This window comes from Paralichthys olivaceus, chromosome 8 (genome assembly GCF_024713975.1).
Source record: "Paralichthys olivaceus isolate ysfri-2021 chromosome 8, ASM2471397v2, whole genome shotgun sequence".
Classification (NCBI taxonomy): Eukaryota; Metazoa; Chordata; class Actinopteri; order Pleuronectiformes; family Paralichthyidae; genus Paralichthys; species Paralichthys olivaceus.
Genome location: NC_091100.1, coordinates 19,366,333 through 19,392,553, shown reverse-complemented (window position 1 = coordinate 19,392,553; position 26,221 = coordinate 19,366,333). Strand labels below are relative to the sequence as shown.

The 26,221-nt window shown below is 39.9% G+C and overlaps 1 protein-coding gene across 2 annotated transcripts; it reads right to left on the bottom strand.

Annotated features, from left to right (window-relative positions):
- Positions 1-408: 408 nt before the first annotated feature.
- On the bottom strand, positions 409-20,456 carry armh3 (armadillo like helical domain containing 3). Of its 2 annotated transcripts, XM_069530486.1 has the most exons (27): positions 20,335-20,456; positions 18,852-18,961; positions 18,703-18,759; positions 18,279-18,425; positions 17,687-17,794; positions 17,486-17,578; positions 17,322-17,396; positions 17,148-17,234; positions 16,783-16,839; positions 16,602-16,645; positions 16,031-16,091; positions 15,857-15,903; positions 14,841-14,916; positions 13,805-13,898; positions 12,181-12,282; positions 12,031-12,089; positions 11,588-11,653; positions 11,047-11,116; positions 10,625-10,685; positions 10,444-10,532; positions 9,553-9,635; positions 8,903-9,029; positions 7,686-7,761; positions 6,090-6,168; positions 1,932-2,048; positions 1,505-1,638; positions 1,281-1,465 (listed from the first exon to the last, which is right to left on the bottom strand). In XM_069530486.1, exons 2-26 carry the CDS (start codon positions 18,951-18,953, stop codon positions 1,546-1,548), a joined length of 2,070 nt encoding a protein of 689 aa, XP_069386587.1. In that variant the 5' UTR covers positions 18,954-18,961; positions 20,335-20,456; the 3' UTR covers positions 1,281-1,465; positions 1,505-1,545. The 2 variants fall into 2 exon arrangements, with proteins under 2 accessions (XP_019940026.1, XP_069386587.1); XM_020084467.2 differs by having other exon boundaries at positions 409-1,638.
- Between the last annotated feature and the right edge of the window lie 5,765 nt (positions 20,457-26,221).

Below are 26,221 nucleotides of genomic sequence, written 5' to 3'. Positions count from 1 at the left end.
GTGCAAACGCCTTATTCTCTCACCAAAAAACATTCAATCACCAGTTCAAGCTGCATGACTTCTTAGTCACCAAGTCATAACTCAGTTTGTATTTGCTCCACAGGAAATGAGAAGTAAAGAAATGATGTAGGACAAACCATTTGTTATCAAAGAGCATATTCATTGAATGATAAGTCATCTTTCACTTCTGCAGCGCATCAGCAAAGAGCTCAAGCCTCATACTGACACCTGATGTATCAGAATCTGACTGCAACGTCAGCAGAGGATAGAGTGTTTGTGTGTGTGTGAGTGTGTGTGTGTGGATTGATGAAGACGACTTGTGGTAAACTTTGATACAACGAATGTGAAAGAAAACTTATTTTGATGTTACACATATAAGGGTAGGTTTTAAAGGAATCACTCGTAGTGTAATAGGAAACCAACCTTTATTTAAAAAAAAAAAAGAAACATAAATATACCAACAGGAATTAGAGATGAAGAGAATGAAGAGACTACACTTGAAGAAATTGCATAATTCAGATCCACTTCCAGTTAAAAACAGAAAATTAATCATTTCAAATGTTCTGAATGGTAAAAGAGCAGGAGGAGTTTAAACAGATGAATGTCAGCATCTTTTTCTTCACCAGAAATAAACCACCAGTGATAATGTTTTAGTTTTCCTTCTGTACTGGCCACTCACTTCAAAACATTCAGATTAAATTGTTAATTTAAATTAAAGCTGATCCAGAAAGAACCTGTGTGATGTACAGTAGTGAATGTTGATCATGGCTTTGTTCAAAAACAATAAAAACGCTTTTTAATCACATCAGAGCTTCCACAACTCAAATATTCTACCACTCAGCAAAGATGTTGATATAAACACTTTAGTTTGGAACATGTGAAGAACTGTTAACATTCAAACAACAAGCGTTCTTCTGCAGAGGAAAATAATTAATTCTCTAATTCAAGAGGATAATTGGTAAGATTCAAATTCAAAAGGCTCATCATCAACTACGCTTGAATCCACAATCTGAAATAATTACAGGAGAGATGATTTATAAATCATGAGCTGTGGCAGCAGAAGCTACTTACAACACCATCAGTGGCTGAAAAGGTAGAGATGAAGATCTGGGTTAAAAATACTTTTGTTTGAGTATCTTAAGTTCAAGCTTTCAGGGGTCTGTTAACAGTCCAGCCAATACTGCAGATTGCACACCAAGATCCAGTGCCCCGCCGGCACTTCCCTAAAGAATCTCACACACACACACAAACTATCACAGAGGAATTGTGGAAAGTTGTCAGGATTAAGGTGCATCCAGCCTGTCAGTGTGTCCGTCTCTCTTTCCACTGTTCGGTTTCCAGGAGACAGAGGGTGAGAAGTTGAGACGACTAATGGAGAGTGAAAGTGAAGATTGCACTGTTTGTTTGAGTATGTGTACATGTCCACACGCACATTAAATTCACTGTCTATGTCCATCTGATGGGGTGTGTGTGTGTGTGTGTGTGTGTGTGTGTGTGTGTGTGTGTGTGTGTGTGTGTGTGTGTGTGTGTGTGTGTGTGTGTGTCTCAGGAGATGGTGGAGAACTCTTTGAGCAGGACGTCCTGACTCATTGTGTTCAAAGAGACATTCTTCCTGACATTCAGACTGATGGAGCGGACCTGGAGACACAGACAGAGACATTTAATACACGTGCAATGTTATCAACTTCTACTCACCACACCCTCTCCGCCTTTGAATTTTTCAGTCATTGTCATTCGGTCAAACCATTTATCTTTTTTCTAAATATTTTTGTTTTGTGGGTTTAGATCAAAATCATAGAGGAACTGTAAACTTTAGGAAATCTTACTTTGTCCATGAATCATTTTAACTTGATATGTGCCCACAATTCAATAAAAGTAGCTGCTGCGTGGAGACACCATATACTCCCACAATGCACTGCTGTTCATCCTACCAGCTCCTTGAAGAAAGCCGCCTCTTTGGGCTGCTCCGAGTATCTCTCAAACTGGTCCAGACCATCCTGCAGTTTGAGGGTCAGTGTGTCATAGTTGGTACGCACCACCTCCAACACCTAATGGCAACAGAAAAAAAAAATATTAACGACTGTTGCATAACTTCCATAACACGCAGACTTGCTAATGCATCTTACAGTGAACTCAAACAGTCAAATATAATTAGTGTTTAATACTTTAGTAGAACACTTTTACCCAGGAGAGATCATATGGAGGGCTGCAATACTGGAGCATCACAGCTAGCCTTTCAAATTATGTCCACTCACTCGATCATTGTGTGTGTGTGTGTGTGTGTGTGTGTGCGTGTGTGCGTGCGTGCGTGCGTGCGTGCGTGCGTTATGCACAGAACACGCTTGCCTGAAGTAAAGATAGCAGAGAGATAAGGCGTGAGGCTGAAATCAGAGGTAATTATGCAGGTTCTCCATACTTGCACCCCTGTCATTCTACCATTCAGTGGTGAAATAGCCCCTGAGCAGAGCTTTCATTATTTTATTAATGGTCCTGCAACACTCCGCACAGCATGAAACACTCGAGGCGAGACGCATGAGCCGCGTCTTGTCATGCTTCCCTGAGCACCTCAAGAAACACACACACACACACACACACACACACACACACACACACACACACACACACACACACACACACACACGTGTCCAGATCTTATCACACTACAGATTCTCCTTTGGCCCTAACAGTTTATCTTAGGTGCGGCTAAATCATAATTTTTAGATTTATTGACAGAGGATGAAGGAAAGTAAAACATTCTTCATTCTCTCTTTTATTTATTTCAAATAATTCTACAGCTCTGCTCAGGAATAAAAAGGGTTGTTGTTTTTATTCAACCTCTGATGCACGCTGATGAAAAATTCATATGCGTACCTCTCTCCCTCTCCGCTCTAAATCACCCCCCCTCTCTGTGTGTGGAAATGAGGAGGCAGGTTTGGATGGTAACCTCAACTAATGTGTGTCAAAATGTGTTGCTCACTAGCAACAAATGGAAAGAAGGGAAAAAATAAGAAGAGGAGGGGGTAACGGAGGAGGACGCTGTGAAGAATTGGTTAGAAGATTAAAATAAAGTAAAAGTAAAAAGAGAATTTCACTGTTTTGGGCCGTTTCCTCTGCGTCACTGGGCAGATATGATTACGTGCACAGAGCTGGCATTGTGTTCATCTTGAAGCGTAGATACAAAAGCAGCCTTGTGTGCTGAAGTGTGTTTGGACTCTGATGTTGTATCTGCTGCGTCTGACAGACAGACTTCAGCAGCCTGTTTTAATGCTGTGTGTTTCTGGAGGCCATCCATCTTCTGGTGTCACTGTCGGGAATGAGCATGCCGCAGGCGCTTGGCTTGCAGGTGGCTTATATGTCAAAAGACGGCAGAATGAAAATGCAAAGTTTGTATCACATTCACTTAATTAAAAAACAAGGATGGAGGAAGGCAGACGGCAGAAAAACTAAAAGCTTAGTGGAAAGTGACAATGTGAACTGATCAAATACATCATCTGTGCTTGTTTTCTCTGTCGTACAGGTTCGAATCCACAGCCACAAGGTGCTCTGGATATTTTGAGGTTCATCAGTGGATACAAAAAGCGAGAGGCTAATTTTTGGATCTTTATATAGGTCATCACCCTCCAAAAGAAATGACTGAGTTTAAAAACATGTTTCTTGATCCAAATCAGTTAATAATCACTATCTGCCAAAAAGGACTTCCAGACTTCCAACATATTGAAGCCAAGTGTGATTTGCTGACAATAAAAATGAGTACAGCCATTTACAATGAAATATTTGACAGCTCAAGCTGTGTTCAGTATAATCTTTGTGTAGACAGGCATCATAAACACATAGCAAAATAAAGAAATACAAACAAAATCTCATGACATTTTTCTGCAATAGTAGAAAAAAGTCGAAATGTAGTTCAGGTCACAGTCAGGGTGAATGAAAGACATGTTTTGTAGCATTTATGTGTCATTGCAAAAAAACATCACAGCGACAGAAAAGTTGATACAGAATGTTGGATTTTCCAAAGTAAAGGAAGAAAATAAAAGTAAATCCAGTGTCCCTAGTTCGGTAGAATATGGAAACAGCTGAAAACATGCAACTAAACTGAACGAGTTACAGGGACAAACACAGATTCTAATGTAACATATGTGTTAAATAATTGATCATTGAAAGATGTAATAAAAATTGAAACAGCGTGCTATAGCAAAAAGGTTTCCCAGCCCTGGGTTATTTGATCATGCTGCTCTCTGCTTTATTTTACCACAAGTGAGAGTGTTAGACAGCAGACCATGTCCTATAGGTACTACCCTCAGTAACATAAGATATGATCAAGTATGTATGGTTTCATCTATGGTTTCTATTTCTGTCTATGCGGTCATTAAGTTGTTGTGTTTTTAATTCTTAATCCTCCTTCACAATATCACTCTACAGGTTAACACTCTGGTGGGGAAACTTAAATCAATAATTAAGATGAGTGTATATAATAAAATAGGGGCATTAGAATACCAGGTTACAGTTTTGCCCAAATGGTTTGCTTGTCTACATCACTGTGGAAAGGCCTGGTTAAATGCATTTGAACAACTTTCTTCAACACAAAAGTAAAACTTTTCTGTTGATACCCAATTTACTGCCAATATTCAGTGGCTCCGTGAAGACGTCTACTAATGTTAAAGAAAAGTGCTGCGACCAACCAAGTCTCAAAAACAAAGTCACTTTATCTAATGAGTTAATATCACAGGTGGAAAATCATATACAACCACTGGCAGCTCATTGACACTGAAGCTAACTTCTTCCTTCCCTCTTTGTTGTGAATAAATCTAGCAGATAAAAGTGGAGAGGTAATTGGGGAGTATAATGAGCAAATCCATCACTCTCTTATCACCTTGTTAAAAAAAAGGGGCTCCTGGCGGTTTCCCTATCCTCTCTGATTTGACATAAATGATAAAGGATCTTAAGTGGAGCTCACAGCACTATCTGTATCAGTTCAGCTTCCTTCCAGTCCACACTCAACTTTTTCCGCTAATGATGAAGGAATAACTTCAAGCATTTCAAAAGCTGTCCAGATGCTTAAAAACTCAATTCACACTCGCAGTGGGACTCCTACTGCGTCGTTACTTCTACGAGAGTGTCTGCAGACATCACATCAACAATTACTCTTCTCTTAATATGTCACACACACACATCTATAATCACAATAAATCAAATTTTCCATTTGGAGTAATGTTTTCAAAACACAGTGGGAGTCGGGTTCTGTGTGTGTGTTAGGAACAACTGCATAAAATATCTGTTGATATATATGTGCTATAAATATGCTGTGAAACAGTGAAGCTCAGTGGTGTGTGTGTGTGTGTGTGTGTGTGTGTGTGTGTGTGTGTGTGCGTGAAAACACAATACTCAATATCTGAAACCCTGTCCACACATTGCTGCCTCTTACCCACAAATGCCTAAAACACTCTGACGTCTGTGTATCCATGTGTACAACAGAGCATTTTGGAAACAATGACATCACAGCTTACCTCACGATTGATTGTTGCTTTGTGTAATGAACATGTGGCAGAAACCACAACAATGGTTGCTATATAACAGTTTCTCTAAGTTTGGGTAGCACTGCCAGATCTAATTACAAGTTTGCAGCTAGATTTGGCATCACTGCACCACATTAGCATCATTCACAGGTGTCTGCCTCGCCCAATATAACTTACACCACTGCGTTCTTCTGTGATATTTAACGGATCGATGATGCGATCTGCTTGTTGAGCGTTTGCAGTTATTGTTCTGTTTTTTTGTCTGGATGGAGATATTTTATAAAATAAAGTTGTGTGGACAGAGATTTTTTTTTAATGGAGTAAAAAAATACCTGCTGTAGTGCAGACAAGGCCTGAGTCATTCATCTCTGCCACAGAGCTGTTACTACGACTTCTTTTAAAAAGCAAAATGCAGTAAACCTCTTCGAACTAGCCAGTCTACTAAAAAATTCATAAGATTTACTTTGGAAATGGAGAAGTGAGGTTTCAGTAGAGTTCAGCCGCAATGGCCCTGAGATGTTGTTTATTTAGTTTATTTATTTTTCCATGAGTGTAACAGGAGTTTGTGGTGTTTACCTGTTCCTCTGACAGCTGGGAGATGTGGTTCACGGCAGCGTACGACTCAATCTTGGGGTTAAAATGGTTGATGATGGCCCTAAAAGACAAAAACACATGTACTTCTGAAATAATGCGATGGATTTTATGAAACACTTTGTAACCTTATCTATATAAGTTCTAGACAAATAAAATAAAAAGTAAAAAGTATTTTTTCCCTGAGGCAAGGTTGTACACTCTTTATGCCGAAAGAATATGAACACTCAGATACTTTTCAAGGAGTCAGTCCAAAACCACGTCATTTTCTGCAGCTACATTAGACTCCACTCTTCTGGGAAGAGTTTCCAAAATATTTTGGAACCAGGGATTTGGTCTCATTCAGCCACAAGAACATTAGTGATCTGTTGGACAGTCAATGTGCCAGGGCACAGTTGGGGGTTTTAAATATTCATTTATATACACATACCACTCTAACCTACAAAATGCAAGACTACATACTGGACTGGCTATTCTGCAAATACTGGTAGCATTGTAGAATTTCAGCCATTTTAATCCTTTCTGGAGAAGCTATTTATGGAGTATGAAGTTCTTGTTTAGGAGCACATTAATAATATATGATCAAACAAATAATTATAAAAGGTGTTCATTGTTTTTAACATGATCTTTGACAAGCAATGTTTTAACAGCCTGTTTAACACTAAACTAATTTCTATTCATTCCCATTCACCTCTATCTCAGTATGTCCTTCATATTGCGTGAGCACACCAGGGGATTTCAGATGTAAATTCAGATGCAATCTCTTCCAGCATCACCATTCATCTCTCAGAAATAAACAGCGTATAGCACAAATATAAGTGGATGCAATAAGCACAGCAGTGAGATGAAAAGGCTTATTTAGTCCTGGGTTAGAAACCGTAATATATCAAATAAATTATAGTGACAAAAATGCAGAGAATTCTCTGTAGTGGTATTTCTGCTGTCATTTCCACATGGAGGATGAAACTAATGGAAGTAAAAATGGAAATGGTCCCTTCATTCGAGTTAATTTCAACACTGTCTCTCCGGGTTCTTTATACCTGTCTACCTTAATTAATTTATTCATCTGTTCATTATTCTTTCAGTCTTCTTCCTGCCTTCCCTGAACTCTTGTGACTGCCGAGCTGAGTGGGAGAATCCAGGGGGAGTATACCCGCTTGCTTGGGTGCCCTCAGGGGCCTCCGAACCAGGGTGAGCTCAGAGGATCATCTCGTCAGAGAAGATGGAGGAGCAGAGAGAGATTATGGGAATAGGAAAATGTTGGATAGGGAACAGTGTGTGTGTGTGTGTGTGTGCGTGTGTGTGTGTGTGTGTGTGTGTGTGTGTGTGTGTGTGTGTGGAGTCAGGTTGAGGTGAAGGAGATAAAGGCTTTAAAATGATCGAGTAGACGAGCCCTGGGACGAAAAAAAAGAAGCTGGCTTGGGATGGAGAAATTATAGCTCCAAAGACTTTACTCCATTCTCTTTATTTTGACCTTCCTCTGAAACATTCTTGTTTTCAATTCCCTTCAATCCAATATGACCCTTTCCCCCTCTTAGCACACAGTATATGTAAGGTAAGAGTGTGTGTATGAGTTTTTACCTAACATTGACAAGGGCATGCGTGACTTTGCTGGCTGGTTCTTTCCACTGGCCCGTGTTGGTCGATACTCTCAAAACTAGAAAGCAGAGAATGACAGAAACAAACAGAATCAGATGCATGTGTAGACACACATTTAGGTTTATGGCTGAAACTATTGATTATTTTCACTGTCGATTTATCCGACTATTATCTCAATTTACCAATTGATTGATCACTCCGCGAAATGCCAGAAAAGTTTCCTAAGGCCCAAGGTTACATTTACAAATGTCTTGTTATACAAATTGCAAACAGTCAATGAAAGAAAGCCCTGGGGACTGTTTTTTCTTGATAAATGACTTAAAGCAACAACAATTTACTCTTGCTGAGCAGCAACAGCGACCTCTTTAGCCACAAAAGGTAAATACAGGATGCTGGCATATTCAAGTGGCCATATTTTGTCATATAAAGGTTCATCATTTTAATTTGGGGATTTTCTAGAACAGGCAGCTGAAATGTTCACATTTGTCTCCTACAAGGGCAGCATTTCTTCTCACACTCTGTCTGAAACAGAGTCAGACTCCATCCAAAACAACCCAGCCTGTCCTGTTTGGTCAGCTGGCTCACTCTTTAGTGATTGGTCAACTGCTCAGAGCGTGTGTAAGCAACATCACGCCTCTTACCCAGAGGCTTCTTGATCAGCCATAAATGTAACTATAGCCACAGGAGCAACAGCATCTGTTCTGCCGTTCCAAATTGAGCCAAACTAGTCAGTTGGTGGGCATGTTACATGGAGGGAAAAAGTCAGGAATAAAAAATAGACCTTTAAGGCACCCAAGAGACAGACTTCAGCCTAACGTCTTAATAGACACACTAAAGAACAGAGAAAACCTGAAAAGCATAATATGCACACTTTAAATTCTCCTGGGCTCAGAGTATGAACTGTGATTAAGATTACTGAAGTGCATCTCTTGAGGCTAAGAGCTCCTGTATAGAAAAGAAAGCCTGTTAATCGCTCTTGTAACAAATAAAAGATCATCATCTCAGGCCACTCAAATCTGCATTTTTTATCTGAATGTTCGAAAACATCTGAACCCTGTGTGCTAAAGGAGCTTGTCTTTTCACCTTCGCCATTATGTCCATACTAGCAATACAGAGCTGTCTCCTTAAAGCTAGCTCAAGACCCACAGTTGGTGTCATGTGACATAGTACTACCAAAGTATCACAGTCTACTTTCTTACCCATACAGTAGAGGTTATCAAAGACCTGGTGCATTCGGACAATTTCATAGTACAGCTCGTCGTAGCTGTTGGAGGTGGGCAGGAACGTGTCGCCGTATGTTATGAACATATTGAACAGGTTCACTACCTGGATGAGGAATTACAACACTGTCACTCTCAAAGACATAAGAACAAAAGGACAAAACGTTTTGTAAAAGTTTGATCAGTTATGTGATTTGAAACTTATTTTGTAATTTATCATAATTTTTTAGAAAATACATTTTTGTATATCAATAATTTTTTCAAGGCTTAACTAAAAATACACAGATCAGCTCCAGCATTAAAACTGGTAACTGGTCTTAATGTTGTGGCTGATCTGTGCAAATTCAGGCTCTGACAGTTTCTGCAAACACGAGTTAGGCTTTTTCTCCTCTTCTACAAAAAGGAATAAAAAAGACTAATTAAACAATTTAAAGTGTTTGATCTCATGTGCACAGCTGGAATACAAGCTGCACATTTACATCTGCTTCTCCTCTTTCTACAAGCATTGTGGACTGAACTCTGTCAGGCTCTGTGAATGTGTGAGTGTGAATGTGTGAGTGTGATTGTGTGAGTGTGATTGTGTGAGTGTGAATGTGTGAGTGTGATTGTGTGAGTGTGGTGTTTCTCACCAGTAAGGCCAGATGAAAGATGTTGTGCTTGGCCAGCAGTGTGGTCTCATTTGACAGCAGGAACTTCAGCAGGTTGATGAGAGCTGTGCAGGGGGAGAAATGTTGGCATTAATGAAATAATCTGGAGAGCTGATAGTCGTCTTCCAGCAGAGGCAGGTGGCAGCAGTCTGCTTCCCTCAGTATGTTTCTTTATTAAGGAAGATAATGGAAACACAGGAGGGGGGAAACCTTTCAACAGCAAATCAAGTCCCTTCACAAGCTTTTATTGAAGAAAACAAAAGAACCAAAATGTGTACGCACAAAAAAAGCTTTAACAAGCTCCAACATGAGCTGGCACAACAACACAATGAAGAAGATAAACACATCCATTTCCTTAATTTGGCTCATTTTTTCTCTCCAGTCCTATTTCATGGTTTACTATTATCACCACCAGGAGGAGAGGGTCCTGTTATTCAGGGAATTAAGCAGCATTATTGGTCTGATTAGAGAAAATCTGTATTCTAATGAGACACGGTGCAATGGGGCCATTACAAGCTGAAACGTTTTCTTATTGTGCGTTGACCAGGCTGAAAACAAGGCCACTAGGATGGATTGTACTTTCTTTAGAAGCTCATTATCCAGTCTCAATGATGCAATACCATTACACAACAACAGGCCCAATGACTTCAAAAAGAGATTGGTTTAGTTTTGTGAAAGCAGGAACTCTTTACTCAACTCTAGAGGTGATGTTTTTTCAATGATGGTCTAAACTGTCCTGTCATGAAACCTTGAGAAGACAAGTTATATAATGCTGCTTGCAAATATCTCATAAATAAGTGTAAAATTCCACATCAATCATTACAACGAACTCTGACTCACTACTCTGCTGTACCTGAGGTGAGCTGTCCTTACCTGACCAGAGCTCTCTCCAAGTGTAGTGTAATCGGATTCTGCATTTCTTCTGGTAGCACAGGAGTTTGTGGATGATCTGCACACAGCGCCTGCACACAAAAAAAAACATGTTACAATTGTTACAATGTTTGTACAAGACTAGTATTAATCATGTGTGAGTGTAATGTGCGTGTGCTCTCACCAGTATAAATCCATGGGGAATTCCTTCATCATGTGAGTGACAATAAACTCTACCATCAGGTCTAAACAAAAAGGTACAGGAGAGACAGACAGAAAAACATTGGTTACAGCTGGAAAGCAAAAGCAGACAAAGCTTTTTCAGCAGCAATATTTATCTTTGAACCTTGAACAAAACAGTGCAATTAAGTGTCAACAGCCATAAAGGATTAAAAGTAGGAGGATATATACATCTATACATATATACAACTAAAACAGTATGTCCTCAACTTTAAAATAAAAACATTCGGTTTCCTGCCAAATCAGTTGCCATGGACGAGTCAGAAAGCTAATACGAGGTTATAGTTTACCAACTAGCATTAAAAAATATCAACAATCAGTTATTACCAGTGCACAGACAAGCCCAGTTACATATGTGCCTCATACCTAGAACAGCACACACCAGCGGCCGTGAAGGGATGTTCTTGTCCACTGCTTTTTTCCTGTGCCTCATGGGCTGAAAAAGATAAAGTATATATTTATTCAGTGATCCTGGATGATAATTCAGTTGTTGTCATGTGACCAATATTACATGCTAAAGGTGTTTAATAGGTGGCCATACACCAATAGATCAACCAATGTGTCTTGATCACTAAAATTATTACAAACAACTATCAGAAAACAATTTCCATGACAACAAGGAAAAATCTTGAAATTGGACCTGTGTGTGTTTGTGTGTGTGTGCGCGCTTGTGTGTGTGTATGTGCGCCTGTGTGTGTGTGAGGATACAGTCATGATACTGTACACAAGTGAGGGACCAGTGTATCAGAATACTGTCAGTATGTATCAGCTTTAATTAGTGATAATTTATGGAAGATTAACATTTGTATTGAAGTTTTTTTCTTCTAAATGTATGTCACAGTTAAATATAAAAAGATATCACAGACTTTAACGCTGACAGCTGAAAGTGTCTGCATGTTTTACTCACCATTCTGTGGAGATTGACTCTGAAGTTCATATTGTCATCATGAAGAAAGGCATCAGCGTACTGGTCCTATCACACACACAGGTGGATTTAGAACATAGACCATGTCAATCAAAGACCTCGTTCAGACCTGGTATTGACATCCATCCTGAGCGATCCGATCACAAATGGCCCGCTCTAAGTACAGGACTGAACGCACCCACATGTATGTCCGATCACTCAGACCCACCACATTAAGAGGTGATTATTTGTAAATAGAGTAAGGAAGTGAGATCTCATCACAAGTGGTCACAGGAGACACATTCAGGACACATGTTAATGTCAGGTGTGAACACACGTACATGTGTCCTGTTGTGATCAGATCTCTCGGGACGGATGGAAATACCAGGTCTGAACAGGGCCAAGGGTAAATTGTTGGAGAACATGGAAAGATGAGCTGCTCATACCTCGGCGATGCAGGTGAGGATGATTAGGCAAAGTCTGGCACTGTTGAGTCTGTGCTCATCTGGAAACACAAACATGTTATACAGTGTGATAATATAGATGTACAGGGGGGTGGAAGAGACAAAGGAGAGGAAATGAAGGTTTGCGTTTACCTTTAGTGTCCTGCATAACAATGGAGGCGTACTTGAGGAAGGTGATGAGGAGGTTGCTGGTCTGCAGGTTGGGATCCAGAGGCAGTTCTGGGTTGTTCATCACTGTAAAGTACATGTAAATATAAATTCAGACACAATCACTGCTGCTTGAATTCTTACAAATAGTCTTTCTTTACATGTGGCATAAAAGGAGAGAACATTATTATTATAATCTGATCTTTAAATCAAAAAATGTACAGGAAGTCAAACGTTTTAAAAAAAAATATTGTCCCAAGAACCGTCCCTAGAGCTTAATTATATGAAATAGAGAATGTCCAAGTAAACAAGTACGTGTTTCTCCCAATACTGCTTTACTGTGGCATGCTGTGTTGTCTAGACAATCAGGTTTATCCATTTGAAAATCTCTGTACTCTGAATCACACTTTGTTTCATGGATAAATGATAAGCCGGTCATTTTGCTCCCCCTCCACCCCACAGCCCCTCATTTATCTCCTTCGTTGTGAGATCACTGAAGGCCTGGTGGGAAAGATGATTTCACACTGTCAGGAAACATATCATTGCGCAGGGGAAAAACAGTGGAAGGAAAAAAGTATATTCCTGACATGTGATGCAGGCGTGTGTGTGTAACTGTTTCTGGCCCGAGCACAGGATGCAGTAAGTGCTGAGGCTCCCACCACATGTCATAATGCACGCTGCATGTGAAACATTCATCTGTATCTGAAGCTGGAGCTTAATATTTTATATAGAAAATGTCTCTTAGGTTCAAAGCAATGGAGGGAGAACTAGCCAGGGATAGAAACATGCACCTTTTGACAGTTACAGCGTGTGTGCATGCTATAAATGACCTGCTCTTGAATGGGCTGCACTCGCCTGTCACATAACCTGAAGTGAAAGCCATGCACCAGTTTCAGAAATATGTAAGTACTAAGGCTACAATACTCATTTTCACATGAAAATGTAATAAAGCCCCATTAGAAGTGTGTTTTCAGTATATGACTTCGTTAATATGAACTTAAAATCAAGTGAATATTTGAAAAGGTGGTGTTGGTGGAGGTGCATGCGTGTGAGAGTCTTCGCTCTAGGGAGCAATGAAGTTTCCATATGGGGGGGGGGGTTTATCAAAAAATGTAAGTACACTATTAAGACTAAATAAGAGCAAAGAGAAGTAGAGACACTTTCTTGCCATACGTTTTAGAGAGCCATGACTCCCTTTAACCTCTCGTAAAGTAGATTCCATTTTGTTTACAGTTGAGGAGGTCATATAAAACATTAGTAAACACAAAGAACTTGCAAGATGGGCTAAAGCTCTCCTCCTCAAAAAAGCTCTGGTGTCAATCAAAAAAATATAAACTAAAGAAACAACTAAGGCAAGGAGCACAAACAGGACAAATACGTTTCTTTCTCCAAAAACACAGAAGCGAGGATTTTATGAATAATTTAGTTTGTTATACTATGTGAAAACTACATATCTTAAATCCAGTCTTTTACTTTCTAATTTCTCCTCAGTTCCTCTTTGGCTCCAAACCCTGTCATGAAAAGTACGAGCTAATGTCACAGACATGATATGTATTTGTTCTGACTCTGTCCGTCAGAGCATAAATATTTTAGAAAAGGAATAAATTACTGTCTAGGGAGGGCGGTGTAGTGCCGAGTGGGGTTGTCGGTGTCGTTGGAGTAGGGGTGGTAGGTGTGGTTGGGATGTCAATCTCAGGGTGGCTCTGTTGAAGGAAAAAAACACATGAAATGTAAGAGTTAATAACTGACGTTTGTACCCTGTAACATACTGAAAACACAAAACAGGTTGTAGAGCAGAAACAGAGAGACAGAGAGAACGGAGCAGCAGGGCTGTGCAATAAATCACACTCTTAGGTGCAATATTGTTCTTCCATAGATGTCAAATTATTTTTCATGTGGAACAGCCCTCTTAGTTAATTGTGTAAGGTGTTCAGCATGTATTTAAAGAGCATCTGACCTGGCTACACCATAGAGTGACTCGCCTAGTAGTAAATGTGTATGAATGTCCCTGTGTGGATCAGTAAAGACAGTGATGAAGTGGTTTTCATACCTTTCAAGAGACAGTGATACCAACATAAAGTCATCTTTAACTCTACTGCTGATATTTAGCATCTACTGATGGATAGTGCATTAAACAGTCAGATCTCCGACCAGCTGTTCTGAATGATGTCAAGAAGAATTAAGGTCCGTCTCCCCCTTTCTAACCACTAGTCCAGGTTTTTATATCTTTATTTGATGTCAGTTCATATCGGTAGTAGATTATAAGGCAAAGGAATAAAAAAACCTTTTCCCAATCTTTTTTAAAAACACACCACTGCTAACTGCAGATTTTAAGATTCAAAAAAGCTTTGGGAAATGTGTTTGCCAAATATCAGTATATTCTTAAAATGGTGGTTTGATGTCAATTATAGGCCAATTATAATTTGTAGAGTATGTAGACCTTTAACAATCATGTAAACGCTTTTATTTCGGAAAATCTATTGTGAGCAAAACATAAATTTCTCCCATGTGAAACTTTATTTTAAGTAACAGCACAGGTACAGAGACATTGATACAAAAAAAGTGAGGGGGACATTATCTCCAACTGGGCCTCTATCCACGTTTTTAACAACAGTAAAAACAGGTGAGATAAAGTAAAACCTTACCTGAGCTAATACAGTGATGAAGTTGCGGTTAAGGTGCACGGCCTCATACAGTGCCAGCAGAATCGCCTCATTTGTCCTGAGATGAGAGAAGTTGATGGTTTGAATGAGCTCCTTCCTTTATTAAGTTAAATATTCACATAAGATTAGACTGAGCTGTTAAAATCATTCAAGGCTTTGGTCCAGTCAAGCTCAGGGAACAAGTGGAGGAAGTGAAGTTTATTAAACACCACTGCAGCAGGTCACTTTAATTTTCTGTGTCATTAGCCACAGCATAATGTGTGTAGCTACTAATAAATTACCTAAAAAGTTCCTATGCATTCAATTTCAATCTTGAGAAATATACTGCAGTAAAATTAACAATTTGAAGATCAGTCTCATACGGGGAATACGTTGTCTGCTGCTTTTTAAAAGTGACAAATTGTATTACTTTTGATGGCCACAAGCTGGGCAGATTGTCACAGAGGACACACACTGACAGCTGCAGCAGACAGAGGACAAGGAGGACATAACCCATTTCATGTGAGTATCTGTGTATGTTGCTTGTGTGTTTAATCCCGGGTGACAGGTCAGATCGCGGGTCATGTGTTAACGGGTCCGGGAAGATCCAGTACAGAACTTTACAGGTGCGGGTTTGGAAAAATGGACCCATGAATGACTCTGACCTGTCCCTCTCAAGAACTTTATATTAATCATATAATTTTATTTATTTATTTCTACAACTACCACATTGCCATGATCAACATGTGTAAATGTTACACCAACAAATGCTGAAGTAATGCTTGGGCCAATCAAGTTAGAGTCTGTACTGTAACAGATTTTTTTTAAAAAGACACAAAAATATATATTCCCTACTGTGGTATTAAATTCATTTACACTTTGATTTATTGTAGGAATTGCATGACAAAACAGCAGGCAAAAAACCCCACTGTGGTTGTAATGGATTCTCACTCAAAGTGTAAAAAACAATGCAGTTACATTTGACTGATGGAGAGGAACTAAAATCACTTTGCACTTACTGCACAGAGAGTTTTTCATCGGCGTCTGCTATAAACATGCTGCCCACCTATGGACAAAACCAGAACTGATCATCAGTAAAACACACATGTACAAGGCATCATATGAAACTCTTAAAATACAAAAAAAAGATCAACATGGAAGAAATATATATCAATTTAAGAAGCGGAGCGTACCATGCTGGTTAGTGTAGAGAAGAAGCCACCCTGGTTCTCCTCCTCCTTATCTTTGTACTGCCTGAAGGGTGGAGAAAAAGACGAGGGACATAAAGGACAGAAAAAAAGGAAGAAAGTGACAAATTGAAGACAGGAAGGGCCACAAAACAACAGAGGCAGAGACATTTTGTACACAGAACTTGTAAACCTACCACACATTCATTTACCCAACATCTCCGTCCCCTCCCTGTTATTTATTATCTGCGGGGCATTCGGTTAATATACAAAAACAATGAACTGTACAAAGCTGTCATCCATCACTGTGACACGTCTGTCTACAAACACGCAGACAGACCAGACCTTCCTCACAAACAGCATTTTTATTTCCAAACCTTGCCTCATCCAAAAATCATTAACGACTGCCAAAGAAAACTGTCAGCTATAAATAACTAAAAGAATAAAGAGCCTCTTTTTTCAGGAGAATAGAAATAGAACATTTGCGGGAGACATCAAACCAAACTCCTGATGCCAGTGGCCTCAGAACACCATGCAGTGGATCATTAAAAAACACTTGGACAGATTTAGCTCTTACCTGTTATATTCTGTCAGAGCCTGGTGGACAACCATCCCCATTCCCTGAGAAAAAAAAACAAAACCTGTGACAATGCACTTGGAGTGGAGGCCAGCGCCTACATCAGATCAGCTATTTCTTATTCTGCTGGAATATACAGTACGTGACAACATACTTATACAGTACGTGACAACATACTTACATCCAGTGTTGGCTCATCGTCAATGATGGACAGCTTCACAATGTATGGATTCACAGACTAACAAAAGAAATCAGAGTTTTATATCTGTTAAATATCTGGCACAAATACAGATGTTATTTTAGTACTCATTTATTGTTAACCCACTTTACCACTGGTCAGAAAACCATTAACATCCACTAACATCTGGCTTTTCTCTGCAGGGAGAATGGGTACAATCGGCCTTCACTCCCAAGTTGTTATATTTGGATGTTTTCAGATGCACAGTTATTGCACCTCTCTGCTGCCCGAAAGGCTAAATATCATGAAAACCAGTTCAGTCACATGGTCAGCACATGTGTATAATACACAGCCATAGACTTACACACCTCATATTTCCTGTAGTTGACCAAAAGGGCCAGAAGCACCACGGCATCATAACCATGCTGCCCTCTACTGGAGACATCAGACAGAATCTGAGGAGAACAGAGAGGAAAGATTGTTGATGATAATAAGAAGAAGAAGAAAAAAGCATGACACACAGTGTTCCACTCATCACTTACTTGTAGAATGGCTTCAAAGATGCTGTTGATCATCACATATTCCAGTATGGTGTTCTGACTAATATTGTCTGTTACCTGTGGACAAGTTGTTTCATATTTGGTTGTGTTTTTAGGACAACAAACTTTTCCCAAAGCTCATCAGGATATAAATGATCTATTCTCACCGTCACCAGACACAGGAGCAGTTTGAGACAAAGGCTCTTGAGACTCTCTGAGCCGTCGCCACACAGAAGACTGTCCAGTCTCTCCATCAGGTCCTGCGGGAGACACATGAGAAAATTATTAGAACTGTCTTCTCATTCATTCTTCAATCACCAATCTCATGCATTCATTTCTTCCACTCTCAAGTTAATTTCCACACATACCTTCATCCTTTGCTCGGCCTTGTCAAACCCCATGAGCATGTTGATGATGTCAAAGCCAGACGTCGATTTGTTCTTCTGGTGAACCCCTCGGAAAAGTGCACACAGAGTCTGCAGATAGAAGAGCACAAAAATCTGAATAAATTCCAAACACTCGGACCACATGAGACCAGGTTCATTGGACTTTGGTTACAGTTTTGTTGTCATCCTTACGAGCAGGGTTCCAGACTAACTTTGTTTACTCCGAGCACTGTAGGCCCTTACCGAACATTTTAGGAGCACAAGTAGAAAATTTTAATCGACCTGCAATGCATTTATTCACATTTTAGCCCATCAATAGACAACTGACAATGTGCTGTTTTATTCTAAGTTCACAATGTCTCATTTTAATTGAATTGGGGCTCAGGAAATTTAATGTCAACATAAGGTAAGTGGTAACTCGCATTACTGTCATTACAGTACAAGAACCACAGCTAAACAAATGTACATTCATAAATATAAACAAAGAACGTGGTCGGTAACCTTCCTGTCATTAGAGGCATCTGTGATGGGAAGAGGGTCAAAAATGGAGGTGACCCTCCAGAGCTGTGATTACCTGCAGGGCATTGACCACTTTGATCTGATGCTCCTCACCCAGAGCCTGAACACAGTGGTGGAACAGAGAGTTGATGTTGTCTTGAATTCGCTGAACTTCTTCCCCATCTACACTCTCCAACTTAGACTCAAGATACTCAAGGTTGACCTGGAACATGACAGAAGGACAAATCAAAAGGTGATAGATGGTGGCCATGCATAAGATCATTTGATAAACTGTTACAACAGCAGCAGTATCATTTTCTTGGACTGTATGTGATTTGTGTAAATCAGTACTTCCTCTTGGTCTCTGCATAAAGCAGCACAACTACAGCTACACACATGTGATTACAATGGGGCTGCCGCGTCACACGCACATAGAACATTGAGAGAGTTCCTGTTATGCCAAAAACGTTTCTCCTCATGTATTTTTCTCTTTGTTGTACCTTCATAAGAAACAGCTCATCCCAGAAGCGGGGATTGTTTTTGGCAGGATCCTCTTTCTAAAACAGAACAGACAGGAAACTGTTTACACTTGAACATGACTTTATTTCTCACACATTTGCCACTGACTTTCTTCCATTGTGATACTCACTGCAAAAATCTCATCATACATCAGCACCACCTTCTCTTTCAAGGGTTTTTTAGAGGACGACGTCCTCCTCAGCAGCCCGGCCTTCTTCTCCACCTGAGACATGACTGAGTCTGAAAACAGACACAGTGAGTGAGAAAAGCACGAAACCAAATCAAGTTAAAATACCATCACACATATGAAGCCTATTTAATCCTAAGGACGTAAATCTTTATAAAATAGGTCAAGATTAAATACTCTATCATAAATTTAAATAAATAAATGATTTCCTGGAAAAATGGACACAGCAGTGACTCAAAAACAAAAAACATTCTGGATGTCTTGTCGACATTATACACATCAACGTTGGTCACTTTTAACTGTTATAATAAACTCATAATGCTGTTGTTTTTGTTTTGGGTCAGTCAAAGTCAGAGAGTCCACTCATAAAGTTTGTGACGGTGCAAAACAATAGTGTGACGACACAATAATAATAAATTATTACTCAGCACTTCTCTATACACCATACAATTTATCATAAGTAAACACATAGAAGTAACATCGATGTTTAAGACAACCAGGATATGGACAAGAAATGTAACTCTATGACAAAGAGATCAAACCTGCACAGACAATATCTGTCACACAGATCAACTCTGTTAGTTTTGGTTCATTGGTCATTTCTGTGTTTTGCCTGCTCCAGGATCAGAGGGTCACCTCTCAGTGAAGCCATATGATCAAGTAGCTCAGTGACAGTGACTAAGATGATTCCTATCACTGATGACATGAACTTGTGGCCTGTACTATCACGCCTCTGTGTCAGTCTGCTGTTTACAGTCCTCACCAACAGCTGGATGCTCCTGTCATGACGGATCTCAGACACATATCAAGTCACTTTGCTGTGTAATCTTGATGGTAAACATCTGTCCCAACCACTGTGTAAACATCCATATTCACAACTATGCTCCTGGCTTCATGTGAAACAAGGCTTCACACTGTGACTGTAATGGGCTGGTCAAGGTGTAACATTTCAAATCAGTGGACAGTAAACCTGAAGGACACGTTAGCAGAGAGCCCTCCTCAACAACACCGGTACACTCTGCTCAGTTCGATTTACTGAACAAAACAAACTATCATCTGACATCTGGTTAAAACCGATGGCACATGATACAACCTGCTAGCTAGCTAGCATGAGCTAACAGACCCACCTCGCGGGGTTTCACAGGCGAACAGCGGAATGTTCACTTTCACCAACACGTGTTGTTGTTCAGTCGACACCTGATAAACACTCGGTTTGTTTGTGAGCAGTTTGGTCCCCACACGAAAAACCACCGACGCGTTCAGTCCCTGCAGCTAAAGCTAAAGCTAACTAGCTAACGCCTAACCAGACACTGATTTCACGGCAGCTGACTGATGTGTGGCTGCGGTTACTGACAACAGGAGTGTGTAGATTGTTCGTATTACTAATGACAGGTTCCATCTTGAGGAAGAGTGTTTGTGTTCTTACCTCAATGAAGAATTAAAATGTATGAATCCTTGTGACAACACTAGCCTCTGCTAACATACTGCTGCTGCCGATGGCCCCCTGCTGCTCAGCCACAGATAATACACACACACACTATCTGACACGATCAACACATGTCGTTTCAACCGCATCAAACCATATCAATAATCATATAATAATATTTATAATATAAGATACATAAGATACACACTTCACTTGACATTCAATTGTGTTGAAAATGAATATGATAACAATCATAACCATAATAATATGGTTATGATTGTTATGGTTGTTATTATTATTATTATAATTATACGAAGAAGAACATTAGATTTGCCCGTTGATGCATTTTAATAATATATATTTGTGAATTAAATATTAAACAGCTTGATTTAACAACTGTGTGACATTCTGTGAGATGATGTCACAAGTATCCACATGTTACATAATAAAACAATTCACTGATTCATGAGAATAATAGTATTAAATGTGAAAATATAGTCCTCCTGATAATATTTAGCATTTAATATTTATGTGGAAACATCTGACATGACATTGTCCTGTCTACTAATGAATGAATAGAAAGTAGTTAAGGAATTATAATAATTGCTTAAAACCTGAGAGAAAAGAATAATAGTAGTGGCTGCTAAATGTGAATGGTACTGCTAACATAGGTATGTGATTAAACTTCAAAATAAAAAAAAATCCAAGACAAATAAGAAAACTAATAACAAACAGGAGCATTGAGAGGTTTAATTGATGGTAAAGCAGAGAAAAGCAGAGTTATAGGAGATATATAAGTGTGTACAACATCCAGGCAGTTCTCCTTACTGAAGAGCAGCGTGAGCCATGATTCATGTAGGGCCGGGCAGTAGAACAATATCAATCATTTTCATCAACAGCAATATATAAAAGTTTACTATAGTTTACTACCCCAAATGAGGAGGTGTATTCTTTAAATGTAAATAAATAATAATGTAACATTTATGATGATAATTATCCATATCATGTGATATTAACTTTTTTATCCATGTCGCCCGGCCCTACATTCATGTAGTTCTGTCTAAATCCTCTGGTTTTCAAATGTCTCTCGTCCTGAGTAAATTTATTTGCTTTTTAAAGGGAATGACATTAAACTGTGTTTAGTACTGGGGTTATTTTTGTTTCTCCATCGACAACTTATGTAGACCATCAGTATTACCCTGTAACCGTCTGAGCATCAGCAAGTGCATGTGTAGTTTCATCTGTAATCTGTGGAGCTGAATACGCTGAGTGCTGCATCTGTGTCTCCATGGTGACACAGACCTCAAGTGATTAGACAGTTTGTGTGTCATCATGCAGTTAAATGTCTCGTCACTTTTGGGATTCTGTCTAGAATCACTGGCGGATGTTTGACATCAGCGGGCCTCAAAGCAAAGTGTTGTGCACTTTGTGTTCCCATTAACACTGGTGATTGAAAACTGGCTGATTCCAGCGAAAAATAATGATAGTGATAAACCATCTGCGTCCTGTCGAGGAGGGCGAACATCTGCTGGTGCAATGTTTTCCTCTAATGTAGAGAAAATCATCAGGGCAGAACTGGGTATACAAAATGCTGTCAAGACATGAATTATGGAGGGGCTGCACACATGGAGGTGATTGAAGAGTCCTTTGTCTCTGTAATATGTGGCCACTTGTTGCTGATTTGAAGCACACAGTGGTAGAAAATAACCAGGGTTTCTGTTTGAGCTGCTCCGTCTCCCAAATGCACCCATGAGTCACCTTAAATGTCTTCAGGAAATCAAAATGACGGAGCTTCATCTCATCCCAGATTCTGCTTTTTGTAGCAGTTTGAGTTTTAATGGTAGTTTTCTGGCATTTACATGATCAAACACGGACATTAAAATAGACGAGTCGGCCTGATATAAAAATCACTTAACTGCTTTTTAACTACAGCACATTTGTCGACGTCCGTTAACAAGAATAAGTGTCTATATTTTGGTTCTCTGCACTCATACTGTAAAGTGCCTGATGGTTTTAGCTCCAGTTTAAAGCAACAGTTGATGATTCCCTGTTTTGACCTTATGCCTTTCCGGGTAAATTAACTTAACTATCAGGGGTCCAATATTTCTGCTAAAGACTACGCGGAGCATCTCAATTTCCGGAATAAATGAGACGAGCTGAGCTTTTATTGTGTCATTAGACAGAAAGCGAGATGAGAGGAGGCAGGAGAGGAGGAGAAAAACAGAGTATAATGAGAGAGTAAAAGTAAAAACAGAAGAATAGCAGTGTGAGGGAACGTTAATGTGTTACACACTAACTATCTTTACACACAAACACAGTCTGAACATTCACAAGCCAGGTAGTGGTTTATTTGAACTTTTCTCTGAGTGTAACATTTGCTTATGCTTGTATATAACTTGATATTCTCAGAACTTAAACAGAAACACCTCAGACCCAAGGAGCATAGGCCTTTACCATGAGGAATGTATGACGCTGCTGGTGAAATCTAAACAGTAAAAGTCAGAACGGTCTGACAGCTCGTCGTTCTGCACGGTCCCGTGTCCACAGACATTGTGACCTTTGAAAGACAGCGTTCCACTACATTTCACACTGCTGCACCAAGTTTAACCCAACTTGTGACCAACATCAGACAAATGCATATCTCTGTATTTGTATCTGTCTGCATACGGTGAGTTTAAGTGTTTGAAGTTTGAAGTTTCTAGTAGCACAAGCTCCCTTTATGATTACAATTTTACGACCTTTATGATAAAAATTCCCAACCTTCCATAGGTTCTGTATTTTAAATGCATGTAATTGCACTTTCAATGAGAATAATGAGAAGAAGTGGCTCTGTGAGATATAATTTCTCCCTGATGTGCACTTCCTTGTGATTTATGTGTCAAACTCAGAGTTTTAGAACGTAAACGCTTCCATACAAGTTCATCAAAATGAAACACGTCGCACAACTCTTCTCCAGCATCACACTTTATCACCCAAATATTTTTATCCATTTCACCATCACTGTAGAAGTATGATTAAAAGGACATCAACGCTGGGCACTAAATCAAAGACATTAAAATATGAACATAGTTTTAGTTTCCCTTAATATTTTCACTTGACAAACTGAAACAGCCTGTGAATTATCTTTGTGATGTGTCACTACTTATTTCTTATAACTCCAGAGACTATAGCTGATGCAAAACATTTACAGTTTTACATGAGAATAGCAGACAAATGGAAATACTCCATTTGTCTGCTATTCTCCTGAAACCTGTACGTACGTACGGACATAGCGAATTCATATTAGAGATGTAAAATGACACCAGGAAGTGTTTTTTTTTCATTTTTCTGGAGCAACAGCTGATAACAGTAGGTGCACACATACAGGCTGTACATTGTGTGTTTGGAAGGGAGTGACTGCAACAGCATCATCTGTGGTCGTAAGCCTGTCCAGGGCCTGTGGTTTGAAGAATGAGCAGTTTGAGATGCAGATGGATTGAGAGCCTCATACTCAAATAGATGATAGAGTATGAAGAAGAAGTTCTCGTACAAATTCAGAAAAGACCATGTAAGGACAACAACTAGATCATTACAATTATGGCAAAGGAACGCAATAGAAATATGAACCAAGGTGTGACCCATCCTCTCTCTCTGGGATTGGTAAATAAGTGCTGAATCGCCACCAAGTATCCAGATTGAGAAGTCTGTCCACACCCAGAGTGGCTCAGTGTTTCAGGCAGCTGGGAGTCTCACTGACAGCACTCACACCTCCGCAGCTACACTGTGACACAGGGAGGGCAGTAAATGGCTGAAGAGAGAGTGTGATAGTTGGCAGGTGGGATGTATGGGTGACGTAGACTGGTGTGGAAGGTCGTATATGTAGCACAGTGTCAAAGTGATTCTCACCTACTGCTGCTCGTCCTCCTCACTTTGTAGGTTTGAAACATAAAGAAGTGATTGATTCAGACAGGAGACAGACAACACAAACACAATGCAAAGTGGAAAAAGTCGTACAAGTTGTATTTAAAGGTTCAGTGTGTAAGATATAGGTGAAAGGGATATTGGGCAGAAATTGAATATAAAATAATCCTTGTGATGTTTTCACTGGTGTGTTTCATCTAAATTATATGAATTGTTCTTTTCTTTATCATAGAATGGGCCTTTATATTTAAAAACTTCATCTTTACATGGAGGGGGGTCCTCTTTGTGGAGGCCGCCATGTTTTTTGCTGTCGTCCAAACTGGACAAACTAAAACCTTTTGAGTTTTCATGACAACTGAAGTTCACCACAGGTTCTCTCTCATGTTCGGAAGGGGAGGGTGAGATGAGGAGAGTTCAGCTGCAACATGAAACTTCACATCTAGATGTCACTAAATTCTACACACTGAACCTTTAAGTTACTTTCTCTGTTACATATTATTTTACATTCTGCCAGAGATTTGAGCAGGGTGGAGTAGGCAGAGACTGATCCAGGGAAAGTCTGGTCAGTGGACAACCCGCTCTACCTCCTTAGCCACATCATCATCGTCTAACAAAACTGACAATAAAGCATTAGCTTGCCAGCTCAAAAATATATTTCCAGTTCACTCATACCCACTGGGACACACTATGCTGTGCCACACTGATAGAACTGCATGTGCTCTCAAACTGCACCAGCGGGGATGTTTTTCACAACATGTAGTTTTAGAAGGAGAAAAAGGAAACTAACAGTATCCTGAGTGAATGTGAGAATCTGATCAAGGCCTCAGAGCACTGGTCCACAATCTGCTCTCGAGATTGTGTTCCCATTCTCTTTTCGTTGTAGCTGTCTTTTTTTCCTGCTGGATCAACAGGAGGAAGCAATTTACCACCCAGCTATAGTAGCACAGAGTACCAGCATGTGCCTGTGCCTTCAGGAGGAGATCTGAGGAGCTCGAGGACAGCCAGCAGCACAGCCTCCAGCCTGTCTTTATACAGCTCCACTTCACTGACGGGTCACAACAGCGATAGAGGTAGAGTCGAGTCATGTGCTGTGCATCAAATATCTGTGTGTGATGATGCAGATGTTTACCACATCAAGCTCTGTTCACTTACTCCTTGTTCGAGAAGACTCGTGAGAACTGGTCTCAGCCATGCCTTGTAGACTGAAAATTATGCTTTGCAAACTTTTTGGGCAGATTTTCTGTGTTTTTGAAGCCGGAGCCCAGAAGCAAAGTAAGGACTCTATCCACAGCACGTAGCGTTCTTGTAGTCTCATCAACAGCTCAAAGTGCTTTACATTACAAATCACATTCACTCATTCACACACACATAGCGCTTTTTCTATCAAACATCACTCACACACTGGTGGCACCGTTGTCAGGGGCATGTGAGGTTTCACTGTCTTGCCCAAGGACACTTTGGCATGCAGAGTGGAACCTTCAGGTTAGTGGATGACCCTCTCTACATCTTGAGGCGCGTCTACCCAAAGTTGACCAGCAGCCAAATGGTTAGGGTGCCAACCACACAGCAGGTCCCTAGTTTGACTCCCAGACAGCCCGGACCATCTCTCCACTCTCACCTTGTATCCAGGCTCTCCTTCACTGTGACTATCAAAATAAATGCAGAAGGTAAAAAGAAGGTATTCAGTCATATGACAGCAAATTAAGGTACAATTATTCAGTGTTAGTGAAGTAGTCACACTGTTAGTATTGGTTGCTGTTTGCCCGCTTACTTCATATTCTTCAATTTTTAACATGTGGATCCACAGAGAAATGCTGTGTTTTTCTTATTCTTCTCATCAGAGCTGTAGTTTTCATGTTTGGGACTTTTTACTGTCACAGCTCCAGAGGAGCAGAGGGAACCCTTAATAAAACCTCTAGTTTCAGTTTTCCCCTGTTGAGAAAACAATGTAATAAACTGGTAACAATAACAAAACCAATGACAAGTC

Bases quoted from the DNA above. Each gene is read 5' to 3' on its own strand.
- armh3 (XM_020084467.2), bottom strand. From the start codon at position 18,953: ATGTCTCAGGTGGAGAAGAAGGCCGGGCTGCTGAGGAGGACGTCGTCC. The intron at 18,426-18,702 runs GTACAACAAAGA...GTCATGTTCCAG, and splicing joins ATGAGCTGTTTCTTATGAAG to GTCAACCTTGAGTATCTTGA. The intron at 13,899-14,840 runs GTAAGGTTTTAC...TTCCTTCAACAG, and splicing joins TCATCACTGTATTAGCTCAG to AGCCACCCTGAGATTGACAT.